The sequence below is a fragment of the Danio aesculapii genome, chromosome 18, assembly GCF_903798145.1.
Source record: "Danio aesculapii chromosome 18, fDanAes4.1, whole genome shotgun sequence".
NCBI classification, from domain to species: domain Eukaryota; kingdom Metazoa; phylum Chordata; class Actinopteri; order Cypriniformes; family Danionidae; genus Danio; species Danio aesculapii.
Genome location: NC_079452.1, coordinates 26,659,329 through 26,675,252, shown reverse-complemented (window position 1 = coordinate 26,675,252; position 15,924 = coordinate 26,659,329). Strand labels below are relative to the sequence as shown.

Below are 15,924 nucleotides of genomic sequence, written 5' to 3'. Positions count from 1 at the left end.
TCTATCTGTTCTCAGATAAACTATGCCTGCAACTGAAGGCATACTTTTTTTTTTCAGTGCAGTATTTTAATGTTTTTTTTTTTTTTTGAAAGAACATCAGTAGTAAATATACTAAATTTAAATTTAGATTTTTTTAAAATTAATTCTAAGCAATAATACGATTATTATTTTATAATAATAATGATGATGGTAATAATAATAATTTAAATCTTTTTAAAAGAACATCAATAGTAAACATTATGGATTTTATTAATTTATTATATTATTTTTATATTTTAATTGTGAATATTAATTAGTCTTATTTTTATAACTATGATGATGATGATGATAATAATAACATAAAAACATTTGAAATACTTTTAAATAACCATAAGTAAATATTTTAATAATATTTTAATTATAAAAAGTAGAATATTTGTGATAATTGTGAGTAATATTTAGTTTATTATTGTTATAATAATAATTAATTATTATTATTATTTTTTTAAAGAACATCAATGGTAAATATTGTTATTTTAAACTTTATTTGAATTGTATTTATTAGTTTTTATTTTATAAACTATAATGACTGAAATAAACATTTGAAATACTTAACATAAGTATTACTATTTACAATAGTAATTATTATATTTTAATGTTTTGTATTAATTGTGAGTAATATTTAGGTTATTATCTTTGTTATAATAAAATAATAATAATAATAATAATAATTTAGTTATAATTTAATTTAATTATAATAATAACGTTTTAAAATAGTTTTAATTAACATTAATAGTAAATATTTTTAGTATAATAGATAATATTTTTATTTTTCTATTAATTGAGTAATGGTAAGTTTATTATTGTTGTTGTAGTAGTAATAATAATAATTAGTATTATTAAAATTATAATAATATTCAAAAATGTAATATTTTTAGTAATAGTAAACATTGTTATATTTTAATTTTATTTTTTAACTGTATTAATTACTTCATTATTTAAACTATGATAATGATTATAAGATTAATAATAAATAATGATTTAAATATGTTTAAAATAACTTCAATAGTAAATATTTATAGTGTAATATATATATATATATATATATATATATATATATATAGGCAACATTTTAAATTTATGTATTGATTGAGTAATATTTAGTTTATTATTGTAGTAATAATAAAATAAAATTTTCAATTGTGAATATAATTTTATTGTAATATTTTGTAAGTGTGAATAATATTTAGATTGTATATATTGTTTTTTTTAATAAAAAACATATTTTTCTGTAAATATTTATTTGAATAACTAAGAATTAATGACTTAAGTGAAAAGTCATGTATAACATGCATAATATTAATAATAATTAATAATGTCTGGGAAAGGTGCTATATAAATAAACCTTTATTAATAATAATAATAATAAATAATATTTTATTATTATTATATTATTATTATTATTAACATTACATACTTTTATGCATGTATTTATTGTATTGTTTATACGCATCTTGATTATTATACATTATTACATATGATATATGTTGTTGTTGTTATTATTATTGTTATCATCATCATAATTCCTGCATTTAAAATCACAGAAGCTGGATCTTTCTATTTTCCATATCTTTGTCAAGTTTATTTATAAACTAATTTCGAGAGGATCACGTGCTTATGATTGACCACAGCTCGTCCCGCATTAGCTAACACATGATTCACCAATCAGACCATTCCTAACTCACTATAAATAGCCAGAGTTTCTTACCTCAGTTATCGTCACCTTAAAGAATCCATGTTCCACCCCTACTCCTCCTCCCTTTTCCTTGGGCAGCACAGCAGTTCAGTGGTTAGGCCAGTCGACGTTTCTGTGTGGAGTCCAAAGACATGCGATAGGTGAACTGACCAAACCAAACTGGCACCATAGATGAGATCTTAATCAGCAGTAAATATCTCCATAGCAATCCCTAATTAGTCATTAGCCATAAATAAGCAGGGGAGTTCTCCAGATCTGCCTGAGCTCAAACTCCCCTCTCGCCCTGCAAACAGGAGGGAGCCCAGTGCTTGAGGATCTTATGAGCTCAGGGCTCTCTCCTGGGACAGCATGCCATACACACTTTATAATCAATCATCAGCTAAGTGTGAACTCTTAAAATGTATTTATTTAATAATGATAAAATTATTGAAAGCAGAGAGGGTTTATTCTGCAGAGTAACATGCTTTGATGAATGATTTATTAATGATTAATGTGATCAGGAAGTGTTTTTGGTGTAGAGTGGTTGAATCACTGCTGATAGTGTGATGAGGAAAGTGTGTGTTTGTCTCGTTTAGGTGCTCGGTCGCTGCTTCCTGACGGTGATGCAGGTTCATTTCCAGTTCCTGTCACAGGCGCTGCAGAAGGTGCAGCCAGTGGCTCAGTCCTGCCTGGCAGAGGCGCTGGCACAGGTTCAGGAGAGACGTGGGAATGCCCACATGCAGAACCACCTGAGCGAGCTGGAGGAGGCCATCAGATCATGGAGAGGAGCCGCTGAGGTAGCAGAGCAGCACAAGACACCTATCATGCCCCTTTTTGTCTCTACAGTGTGTATATGAAGAATCAGCTAAAAATTCCACACAGATAATGTTGTATAACTCTCTAAACTGACCCTTTTAGGCCCGTTTTTGGTGCTGTCACTTTAAATTCAAATGAGATTGTGCTCTTTTCAGAAGAGGGCGGAGCTACAGGTGCCTGTGTGCACATAGTGGCAGATTCAAACAAGACTAACGTTATCAATGTAAAAATGTGAACGTCAGTGTGTCAGAATGCATCAGTCTATGGATGTTAAACGTGTGTTTTTCAGTGGACGGCGTGTCTCAGGAGAGAGGTAGAGATGGTTGTCTGTCTGGTATTCAGGTACAGGCAGCTCTTCTGCTCTCAGAACACCTCCATACCTGAACACCACTCAAAGAGCTCAACGCCAAGATCGACAATGCTCTTCAGGTCAATACACACACACACACACACAACACACACACTCACTCACTTCATCGCTCACTTCACTCACTTGATCGCTCACTCTCACTCACTCACTTGATTACTCACTCGATCACTCACTCCCCACTTGATCACACACTTACTCGTCACACACACACTCGATTACTCACCCGATCACTCACTCGATCCTCACACTCACTCGATCACACACCCTTGATCATGAACTCGATCACTCACTTAATCCCACACGCGATGAGTCCACTCACTGGATCACTCACTGGATCACTCACTCACACACTTGATCAGTCCACACCGATCACACACTTACTCGATCACACACTCATTCGATCACTCACACTCACTCGATCTCACACTCACTCGATCACACCCCTTGATCATGAACTCGATTACTTACTCAATCCCCACGCTATAATCACGCACTCTCGATCACGCACGCTCGATCACGCACGCTCGATCACGCACGCTCGATCACGCACGCTCGATCACACGCACGCTCGATCACGCACGCTCGATCACGCACGCACGCTCGATCACGCACGCACGCTCGATCACGCACGCTCGATCACGCACGCTCGATCACGCACGCTCATCATCATCGCCGCACGCTCGATCACGCACGCACGCTCGATCACGCACGCACGCTCGATCACGCACGCACGCTCTCGATCACGCACGCACGCTCGATCACGCACGCACGCTCGATCACGCACGCACGCTCGATCACGCACGCACGCTCGATCACGCACGCACGCTCGATCACGCACGCACGCTCGATCACGCACGCTCGATCAGGCACGCTCGATCAGGCACGCTCGATCAGGCACGCTCGATCAGGCACTCTCGATCAGGCACGCTCAAACACTCACACTCACCTCGATCTCACACTCACCGATCTCACAATCACACTCACTCGATCACACACTCACACTCACTCGATCACACACTCCACTCACTCGATCACACACTCACACTCACTCGATCACACACTCACACTCCTCACTCTCGATCACACACTCACACTCACTCGATCACACACTCACACTCACTCGATCACTCACTCATCCTCACTCGATCACTCACTCACTCACTCTCACTCGATCGCACAATCTCTCTCACTCACTCACTCACTGGATCACACAATCTCACTCACTCACTCACTCACTCACCACTCACTCACTCGTCACACAATCTCTCTCACTCACTCACTCCTCACTCGATCACACAATCTCACTCACTCACTCACTCACTCACTCAATCACACAATCTCTCTCACTCACTCACTCTCTCGATCACACAATCTCTCTCACTCACTCACTCGATCACACAATCTCTCTCACTCACTCACTCACTCGATCACACAATCTCTCTCACTCACTCACTCGATCACACAATCTCTCTCACTCACTCACTCACTCATCGATCACACAATCTCTCTCACTCACTCACTCGATCACACAATCTCTCTCACTCACTCACTCGATCCACAATCTCTCTCACTCACTCACTCACTCGATCACACAATCTCTCTCACTCACTCACTCGATCACACAATCTCTCTCACTCACTCACTCACTCACTCGATCACACAATCTCTCTTACTCACTCACTCGATCACACATCTCTCTCACTCACTCACTCGATCACACAATCTCTCTCACTCACTCACTCACTCACTCCACTCGATCACACAATCTCTCTCACTCACTCCTTGGATCACACAATCTCTCTCACTCACACTCACTCCTCACTCACTCGATCACACAATCTCTCTCACTCACTCACTCACTGGATCACACAATCTCTCCTCACTCACTCACTCGATCACACAATCTCTCTCACTCACTCACTGGATCACACAATCTCTCTCACTCACTCACTCACTCACTCACTCACTCACTCACACAATCTCTCTCACTCACTCACTCACTCACTCACTCACTCACACAATCTCTCACTCACTCACTCACTCCTTCGATCACACAATCTCTCTCACTCACTCACTCATTCGATCACACAATCTCTCTCACTCACTCACTCCTCTTCGATCACACAATCTCTCTCACTCACTCACTCACTCCTTCGATCACACAATCTCTCTCACTCACTCACTGGATCACACAATCTCTCTCTCTCACTCACTCACTCACTCGATCACACAATCTCTCTCACTCACTCACTCACTCACTCATTCACACAATCTCTCACTCACTCACTCACTCCTTCGATCACACAATCTCTCTCACTCACTCACTCCTTCGATCACACAATCTCTCTCACTCACTCACTCCTTCGATCACACAATCTCTCTCTCACTCACTCACTCACTCCTTCGATCACACACTCTCTCTCACTCACTCACTGGATCACACAATCTCTCTCTCTCACTCACTCACTCACTCATTCACACAATCTCTCTCACTCACTCACTCATTCACACACACATCTCTCACTCACTCACCGGATCACACAATCTCTCTCTCTCACTCACTCACTCACTCACTCATTCACACAATCTCTCTCACTCACTCACTCACTCACTCACACAATCTCTCACTCACTCACTCACTCCTTCGATCACACACATTCTCTCACTCACTCACTCTCTCACTCAATCACTCACTCACTCACTCACTCACTCACTCGATCACACAATCTCTCTCACTCACTCCTCACTCACTCACTCACTCGATCACACAATCTCTCTCACTCACTCACTCACTCACTCGATCACACAATCTCTCTCACTCACTCACTCACTCACACAATCTCTCTCACTCACTCACTCACTCACTCACTCGATCACACAATCTCTCTCACTCACTCACTCACTCGATCACACAATCTCTCTCACTCACTCACTCACTCGATCACACAATCTCTCTCACTCACTCACTCACTCGATCACACAATCTCTCTCACTCACTCCTCACTCACTCGATCACACAATCTCTCTCACTCACTCACTCACTCACTCGATCACCCCAATCTCTCTCACTCACTCACTCTCTCACACAATCTCTCTCTCTCACTCACTCACTCACTCACTCACACACTCTCTCTCACTCACTCACTCACTCACTCGATCACACAATCTCTCTCACTCACTCACTCACCTCACTCGATCACACAATCTCTCTCACTCACTCACTCTCACACAATCTCTCACTAACTCACTCGATCACACAATCTCTCTCACTAACTCACTCGATCACACAATCTCTCACTAACTCACTCGATCACACAATCTCTCTCACTCACTCCTCGATCACACACAATCTCTCACTAACTCACTCGATCACACAATCTCTCTCACTCACTCGATCACACAATCTCTCTCCACTCACTCACCACTCACTCACTCACCACTCACTCACTCACTCACTCACTCACTCACTCACTATATCACACAATCTCTCTCTCACTCACTCACTCACTCGATCACACAATCTCTCACTCACTCGCTCGATCACACAATCTCTCACTCACTCACTCGATCACACAATCTCTCTCACTCACTCACTCGATCACACAATCTCACTCACTCACTCACTCACTCACTCACTCACTCACTCACTCGATCACACAATCTCTCTCACTCACTCACTCACTCACTCGATCACACAATCTCTCACTCCTCATTCACACAATCTCTCACTCACTCACTCACCACTCACTCGTCACACAATCTCTCTCACTCACTTACTCACTCGATCACACAATCTCTCTCACTCACTCACTCGATCACACAATCTCTCTCACTCACTCACCGATCACACAATCTCTCTCACTCACTCACTCACTCACTCACTCACTTATCACACAATCTCTCTCACTCACTCACTTCGATCACACAATCTCTCACTCACTCACTCGATCACACAATCTCTCTCACTCACTCACTATATCCACAATCTCTCTCACTCACTCACTCACTCGATCACACAATCTCACTCACTCACTCACTCACTCACTCCTCACACAATCTCTCTCTCTCACTCACTCTCACTCACTCACTCGATCACACAATCTCTCACTCACTCATTCACACAATCTCTCACTCACTCACTCACTCCACTCGATCACACAATCTCTCTCACTCACTTACTCACTCGATCACACAATCTCTCTCACTCACTCACTCACTCACTCGATCACACAATCTCTCTCACTCACTCACTCGATCACACAATCTCTCTCTCACTCACTCACTCGATCACACAATCTCTCTCACTCACTCACTCACTCACTCGATCACACAATCTCTCTCACTCACTCACTCGATCACACAATCTCTCTCACTCACTCACTCGATCACACAATCTCTCTCACTCACTCACTCACTCACTCACTCATTCACACAATCTCTCTCACTCACTCACTCACTCACTCACTCATTCACACAATCTCTCACTCACTCACTCACTCCTTCGATCACACATCTCTCTCACTCACTCACTCCTTCGATCACACAATCTCTCTCACTCACTCACTCCTTCGATCACACAATCTCCTCACTCACTCACTCACTCACATCCTTCTCACACACAATCTCTCTCACTCACTCACTGGATCACACAATCTCTCTCTCTCTCACTCACTCACTCACTCATTCACACAATCTCTCTCACTCACTCACTCATTCACACAATCTCTCTCACTCACTCACCGGATCACACAATCTCTCTCTCTCACTCACTCACTCACTCACTCATTCACACAATCTCTCTCACTCACTCACTCATTCACACAATCTCCCACTCACTCACTCACTCCTCGATCACACAATTTCTCTCACTCACTCACCCTCACTCACTCACTTCACTCATCGATCACCAATCTCTCTCACTCACTCACTCGATCACACAATCTCTCTCACTCACTCACTCGATCACTCACTCACTCACTCACTCGATCACACAATCTCTCTCACTCACTCACTCACTCACTCACTCGCTCACACAATCTCTCCACTCTCACTCACTCACTACTCACTCGATCACACAATCTCTCTCACTCACTCACTCACTCGATCACACACTCTCACTCACTCACTCACTCACTCATTCACACAATCTCTCTCACTCACTCATTCACACAATCTCTCACTCACTCACTCACTCACTCACTCGATCACACAATCTCTCTCACTCACTCACTCACTCGATCACACAATCTCTCTCACTCACTCACTCGCTCACACAATCTCTCTCACTCACTCACTCACTCACTCACTCACTCACTCGATTACACAATCTCTCTCACTCACTCACTGGATCACACAATCTCTCTCACTCACTCACTCACTCACTCGATCACACAATCACTCTAGCTCGATCACACATTCTCACTCACTCACTCACTCACTCACTCACTCACTCACTCACTCACTCACAGACTCTCGGTGACATTGTCTCTGACATTCTCACACACACACACACACACACTATTCAGATGAGCTCTTGCTGCTTGAAGTATTAATATTATGAAACATTTATTTATTTTATTCTTGTTATTTAAAGCACTTGAGTTACCGTCGTGTATGAAACATGATGTAAATCAATTGTGTTTTTCGTATGTGTGATTTGTGATTGCGTGGCCATGTTTGTGTGTTTATTTTGTTGTATGTTGATTGTGTTGTGTGCATATGCCTATGTTTTGTTGTTTGTTTGTGTGTGGTGTGTGTGTGTGTGTGGGTGTGTGTGTGTGCTTGTTTGTGTCTGTGGTGTGATGGCATCATTGGACGTTCGTTTGTGAACGTGTCTGTGTGGAATGGTATGTTTGTGTGTGTTGCAGGCGTATAAAGTGGCGTTGGACTCGTTGGGTCACAGTGAATATGCTCTGAAGGCCGGATTTTCACCTTAATCCCAAATCAGTGGAAGCAGCTTTGCAGGTAGTTTGCTGTGTGTGGAATTACAGCTTACTGCAGATTAGAGCTTTTCTGGATGTTCATCAGTGTTCAGCAGACACACACACACAACACAACACACAGTCATTGAGTGCTGCAAACTGGAGCACACTTAACATGGACAGATGAGACCATTGCAGACGTGCAAACACCTAAATAACAGGCCTGATTGTTTCAACAAGTACACAACACTTTCTATAGTTTAAAAAAATGTGTATAAAGGTAGGGCTGGGTGATATTGCAAAATAAAATCACAATATAATGTTTCATATCATTCGATATCGATAATTATTAAATATTTTTAGCAATACATTTAGGACATTAGGATTTTTTACTTAACCACTTCATTTTAATCACCGATTACTGAGGCAAGTAGTTTTAATAGTCAAAAGCAAAAATAGTATACAAAATATCTGATCTCTTCATAATAAAACAAACATAAGTGTTTAAGGGACTCTTAAACTTGATAAATGTTACAAAGTGTGTTCAGTGGTAAAGGTAGATCAACATCTGTAATGTCAATAATAATCTACAGTAAGGCCCAATCCCAATTCTATTTTTATTCCCCTTTCCCTTGGCTCTTAAAACCGAATTTGAAGGGGAAGGGCTTCAAAATTTACCCCTAAGAATTGGGACAGCACTACAGCACCTGCACACATCATCACGATCTCTTGTTTAATATGAGAGCAGATGATCACGACTGCTGTAGTTATTCCAGTTGCTTTATTTTTTTGTATTTCCCTTCAAGAAATCACTGAAGGCATATATTATGTTATCATAATGATATAATGTGGCAATAAGATCGCAACTGTACTGTGCATTTACACCGTGGCCATATTCATCAATGTAAACACATGAAAACAACACTAACACTATTGACCTTATTCTTCAATGCGGAAGTGTGCGCACGTTTTTGCGATTGTTTTAGAACTTTCGATTCAGCTGCCTATGGGAGAAATGACTAGGAATAATAAACAGATGAAACGGTCACACTACTTACTCTACAAACAAGTGTTTGCATGACAATACAGACAAAGTAGAATAATATAATAAGAAAATATCAGTTTGCAACACCAAGCAGCAAAACAAGCTGTTTTTAACGTCTAAAAATGAATGGAAATGAATGAGACTGGACAGTCTCGAGCCAAAACAATTCAAATGGCTGCGCCCACTCGTACGCGGACACTAAGGTGAATAGCAGACACTGTAAATGTAACCCCGCTGGTCCTACACCACCAAAGCCGCTCTCAAGCTGTGATCGAACTGGCGACCTTTCGCATGGGAGTTCATTTGCTCTAACAAGGAGGCTAAAGACCATGACCTCTAGCGTCTGTCGTTAAAGCACCTTTAGAGGTCAGAGGAGTGAGGTTTACCTGCACTGGGAGGAAAACAATAGGAAACATAGTCCATATTTTTGCGATTTATAGCATATTTCAAAGGAGATATAATAGGAAATAACCACATAGTTGGGCATGATCCTTATATCATGAAGAGGGCCGAGTTTTATTTTAGTAGTATTTGTCTGTCATAGAGGAGGTCAATACTGTATAAGCTATTACATGAAAAAATCCATAGTAAGTACTACGTGTTGGAAGCATAATAAATGTAATTATATAATACTTATCTAATTGTGGTAGGTAATAAATTATTGCTGTGGTACACCACTACTGTAGTAATAATATTATTCAATAGGGCCTCAGTTTTCTACGCTATATCATACACCATCACAAGACGTTACAGTATTTATTACGTTTATCAGTTTCTGTGCTACAGTATTGTATAGCATTCATTAACAAGTTTTTTCAAAAACATGTTTATTACAAATTACTATTTATTTATTTATTTTTATTTATTTATTTTTATTTATTTATTTTTATTTATGTTTTATTTATTTATTTATTTTTTATTATTTATTTATTTATTTATTTTATTTTTCTTTTTTTTAATATCATTTATCTATCTATTTATTTATTTAGTTATTTTATCTATCTATTTATTTATTTTTATTTATGTTGTTATTTATTTATTTTATTTTTATTTTATTTATTGTTTTTATCTATTGATTTATTTTATTTATTTATTTTATTTATTTATTTATTTATTTATTTATTTATCTTTATTTATTTATCTTTATTTATTTATTTTTATTTATTTATTATGTTTTATTTATTTATTTTTTATTTATTTATTTATTTATTTTATTTTATTTTTTATTTTTTTATCTATTTATCTATCTATTTTTATTTATTTTTATCTATCTATTTATTTATTTTTATTTATGTTTTATTTATTTATTTATTTTATTTTTATTTTATTTATTTTTTTATCTATTATTTATTTTTTATTATTTATGTTTTATTTATTTATTTATTTATTTTCTATATATATTTTCTTTATCATCTTTATCTTCATTTATTTATTTATTATCTTTATTTATTTATTTATTTATTTTTATTTATTTATTTAGTTTATGTATTTATTTATTTTTTTTATTTATTTATTTTATTTATTTTTATTTATTTTTTATTTTTTTATCTATTTATCTATCTATTTATTTATTTATTTATTTATTTTTATCTATCTATTATTTATTTTTATTATGTTTTATTTATTTATTTATTTTATTTTTTATTTTTATTTATTTGTTTTTATCTATTTATTTATTTTTATTTATTTATTTATTTATTTATCTTATTTATTTATCTTTATTTATTATTTTATTTATTTATTTATGTATTTATTTATTTATTTTTTTTTTTTTGTGAAAGCAATAGTCTATTATTAATTTATTTTTGTAAGGGGGGAAAGAAGTGCTCCACAATAATAATTTTTTGTTCTGTTGATAAACTTGCAATCAAAAACTCACCGCTGCTGCGCATACAGATTTTAGCGTTATGGTTGTTTATTCTGCCGTAACTCCAGTAAAGACATGGAATATTGCAAAACGAGATGGAGATTTCATTGCAGCGATTACATAGCAGGGTATGTTATTTATATTCTCCTGGATTTTGTATAAGTGTGGTGGTGTTTGTATCTGATTTTTATATAACACATTAACATATGTATACACATAGCTAGACCTGTATATAATCTTTATTAGTGCTGTCGAACAAATTATCGCCTTCAAAACAAGTTTGTACACATGAATGTATTGAATAAATATTTATTACATATATTATTTATTATTTATATGTATTTATTCATATATGTATTGAATAAATATTTATTACATGCCTTTTCTTCGTTTTTCAACCAGTTTCTTGGACTTTTCCTCCTTTATGAGCAAAACTTTAGGAAGTCTATAAAAGCTGTTCGGTATTTCTTATTTTGGCCGATTTAAAACAATTATTAACAACATAAAACAGAACATTTTGATTTCAATTCGTCTTTATTTCTTTAGTTCTGATAGTGATTTCTATGTAGAAGAATCACTTCCTGCTCTCCATCTGAATTTCGCACGTCATGTGAAAACATCCTATATCATTTCAAAGGGATCGTTCACCTAAAATTGAAAATGTACTCACCAAGGACAACATCCTCATGTGGGTTTAAGCATTTATGAGTTTCTTTGAAACCTGCAAACCTGTAACCATTGACTTCCATTGTAGGAAAAGCAAATACTATGGAAGTCAATGGTTACAGGTTTCCAACATTTTCAAAATATCTTCTTTTGCATTCAAAGAAGAAAAAAAAACCCCAAACAAGTTGGAAACGAGGAAATAATGATGCACTTTGGCTAAATGCATTCAGTGTTATATTTTTAAAGATGTTGCATCTATTTTTTGCTTTTATTTTGTGAAATATAAAAAATAAAGTAAAATTGGGGGTCTTCTGCATGACCATGACTACAGCAACTTCGCTTTGTTTTTACCTTTTGGGGTTTTTGTAGTGTTGTTTAGCTTTTAGCATTAGTTACAGGCAGATACAGATATATTTTCAAGTAACTATAATTTTTACCAACATAAATTGTGGGTAACTGATGATCAGCAGTAAAAAGGACAAATAGTACCTCTTTCCAACAGGTAAAATAAGCAACAGTCAAGAATGCATGATTATATGCTGTCAGGGAATTGCACTCAAAAAATGTCCTTGTAATGGAAGTCAATAGGGCAAAAACAGCCCCCAACAGATTGAAACAGTAGTCAATATGAGTCGAGTTTGAGTTTTGTCAATGTATTGTTGAGTTTTTGAATATTGTCAAAGCATTTTCCTAAAATATATGTCAAAATAAGAATCGTCACCATAAGAATCGTCACTCTGGACACCAAAATCAGTCCAGAGTGGATGAAAACATCCCGGACAGCACACAAGGGTTCATTCTGATTGAGCAGACTGTTACTTCTGAACATGACCCTGCCGTTGTGTTTCTTCATGCAGTGGTCTTTTGTTTGTGTTGATCATGTGGTTTGTTGTGTGTTTGTGCAGGGCTGCTGTAGTGACGCTGAAGCCCAGCAGGCCGGACGCTTTCACACCACATCTCAGCCCATCCAGTGTGAATTACCCACAATCCCAGTGCAGATCGGCTCTCATCTCCTCAGAGGAGTTTCCTTTAATGAAAGTGCATCAGACAACCTCAAGCTTAAAACGGTACTATAGTGGCTGGAGATAAGCTCAGGGTTGCCAGGTTTTCACAACAAAAGTAGCCGCCTAAACCTACAATCCCACTTAAACCCCTAAACTCACAATATATAGATGTCAATATCACTGAATGCTTTGTACTGTTTTTATTTTTGGTTAATGACTGTATATTGGTAATGGTAAACATTCTGTTTCATAAATAAAATCATCCTACCTTCAGATTGACAGCTGATGAACCAACTTCTGCTGGCCGTGGGGATGTCTGAATATGTTTGACATCACTTTAATAAAACACAAAATAACAACACATATTAAATTTAATATGACTTTTAGTTGTTATTTTGAAAACAATCCTGGAGAGTCTTGACAACATTTACTACGGATATATATTTATGTGTATTTTATTTATTTATACAGTCATTCATTAAGTCATTCAATAAGTCATTTATTTATTCATTCATTCATTTAATTTAATCAATTATTTATTCATTCATTTCTGTAATTTATTCACTTATTCATTAATTTATTTTTAATTTCATTTATTTGTTTTTATTCATTCATTTATTTATTTCATTTATTCATTCATTAAGTTATTAATTTATTCAGTCATTTTTTTTCATTCATTCGTTTATTCATGTATTTAACAATTCATTTGTTTATTCATTTGTTCATTATTCATTCATTGTTCATTTATTAATTTATTTGCTCGTTCATTCATTTAATTTATTTAACCATGTTTTTCATTCATTTAATAATTTATTTGTTTTCATTTATTCATTCATCTATTTATTATTCAGACATTTATTTGTTCATTTAATCATTTATTTGTTTATTCCTTTATTCATTCATTCATTTAATCATTTATTTGTCTATTCCTTTATTCATTCATTCATTCATTTATTCATTCATTTTTTTCATTCATTTATTTATTAATTTATTTGTTTATTTATTTATTCATTTATCTATTTATTATTCAGTCATTTTTATTCAGTCATTCATTTAATACTTTATTTGTTTATTCCTTTATTCATTCATTCATTCATTCATTTATTCATTAGTTTTTTCATTCATTCATTTAATAATTTATTTGTTTATTTATTTATTCATTTATCTATTTATTATTCAGTCATTCATTTATTTATTCATTCATTTAATACTTTATTTGTTTATTCCTTTTCATTCATTCATTTAATAATTTATTTGTTTATTTATTTATTCATTTATCTATTTATTATTCAGTCATTCATTTATTTATTGTCATTTATTTATTCATTCATTTTTTTCATTTAATCATTTATTTGTTTATTCCTTTATTTGTTTATTTATTCATTCATTTAATACTTTATTTGTCTATTCCTTTATGCATTCGTTCATTCATTCATTTATTCATTCGTTTTTTCATTCATTCATTTAATAATTTATTTGTGTATTTATTTATTTATTTATCTATTTATTATTCAGTCATTCATTTATTTATTGTCATTTATTTATTCATTCATCTTTTCATTTAATCATTTATTTGTTTATTCCTTTATTCATTTATTTATTCATTCATTCATTCATTTATTCATTCGTTTTTTCATTCATTCAATTAATAATTTATTTGTTTATTTATTTATTAATTTATCTATTTATTATTCAGTCATTCATTTATTTATTCATTCATTTTTTCATTTAATCATTTATTTGTTTATTCCTTTATTCATGCATTCGTTTATTCATTCATTTATTCATTCATTTAATTATTCATTCATTCATTTATTCATTTATTTGTTCATTAATTCATGTATTCATTTATCCAGTTCATCAAAGTATGTTTAAAATATTCAATATGGATCATAATTTGAAGTATTGTTGATCATCAAATCATCTAATACTGATTTTAAAGCATGTGGCACTGAAGACTGGAGTAATCATGCTGAAAATTCAGCTTTTTTCATTTCACAAGAATAAATTAAAACAAATTCATTCACATTATTATTTTTACATTACAACAATTCTTTATCTTCTATAGAGTTTTTAATCAGTATTTACAAGCAGATAACAAACAAATGAATTAAGTGTTCCATCTGTGCGCATTATATTTTACATCAGACGTTAAAGTAATTTATTCTCTTCCCAGCATGCTGTGGTGCAGCTGATTAAGGATGCTGTGGATCAGAACGGTGTGTCGGTGCGAGAGGATCTGCCCATCACTGAGGTGCTGAATCAGGTGTGTCCCTCCAGCTGGAGAGGAGCCTGTAAAACAGCCGTTCAGCTGCTGTTCGGACAGGCCGGATTGGTGAGTTTCACATGTTTGACTGCCGGAACAACAGTACATTCACATGAGGGAACTCAACAACAAATGTTTTCAAATAAATGGTCAAAATCACCAACCACTCAAATTTAAATATCTTTTATATCAAATTTAATGTCGTATTTTTTTTATTATTGATTTATTTGGCTGAGTGCTCCAAAACACCCCAAA

At 35.3% G+C, this 15,924-nt stretch overlaps 1 protein-coding gene across 1 annotated transcript in view; it reads left to right on the top strand.

Annotated features, from left to right (window-relative positions):
- Positions 1-15,924, top strand: part of LOC130245344 (granule associated Rac and RHOG effector protein 1-like) — a 78,040-nt gene that overhangs the window by 45,096 nt on the left and 17,020 nt on the right. Inside the window, 8 exon segments of the mRNA XM_056478012.1 lie at positions 2,311-2,563; positions 2,820-2,878; positions 2,880-2,916; positions 2,919-2,959; positions 8,768-8,824; positions 8,826-8,864; positions 13,305-13,466; positions 15,580-15,738. Coding sequence (XP_056333987.1) covers positions 2,311-2,563; positions 2,820-2,878; positions 2,880-2,916; positions 2,919-2,959; positions 8,768-8,824; positions 8,826-8,864; positions 13,305-13,466; positions 15,580-15,738 — 807 coding nt within the window.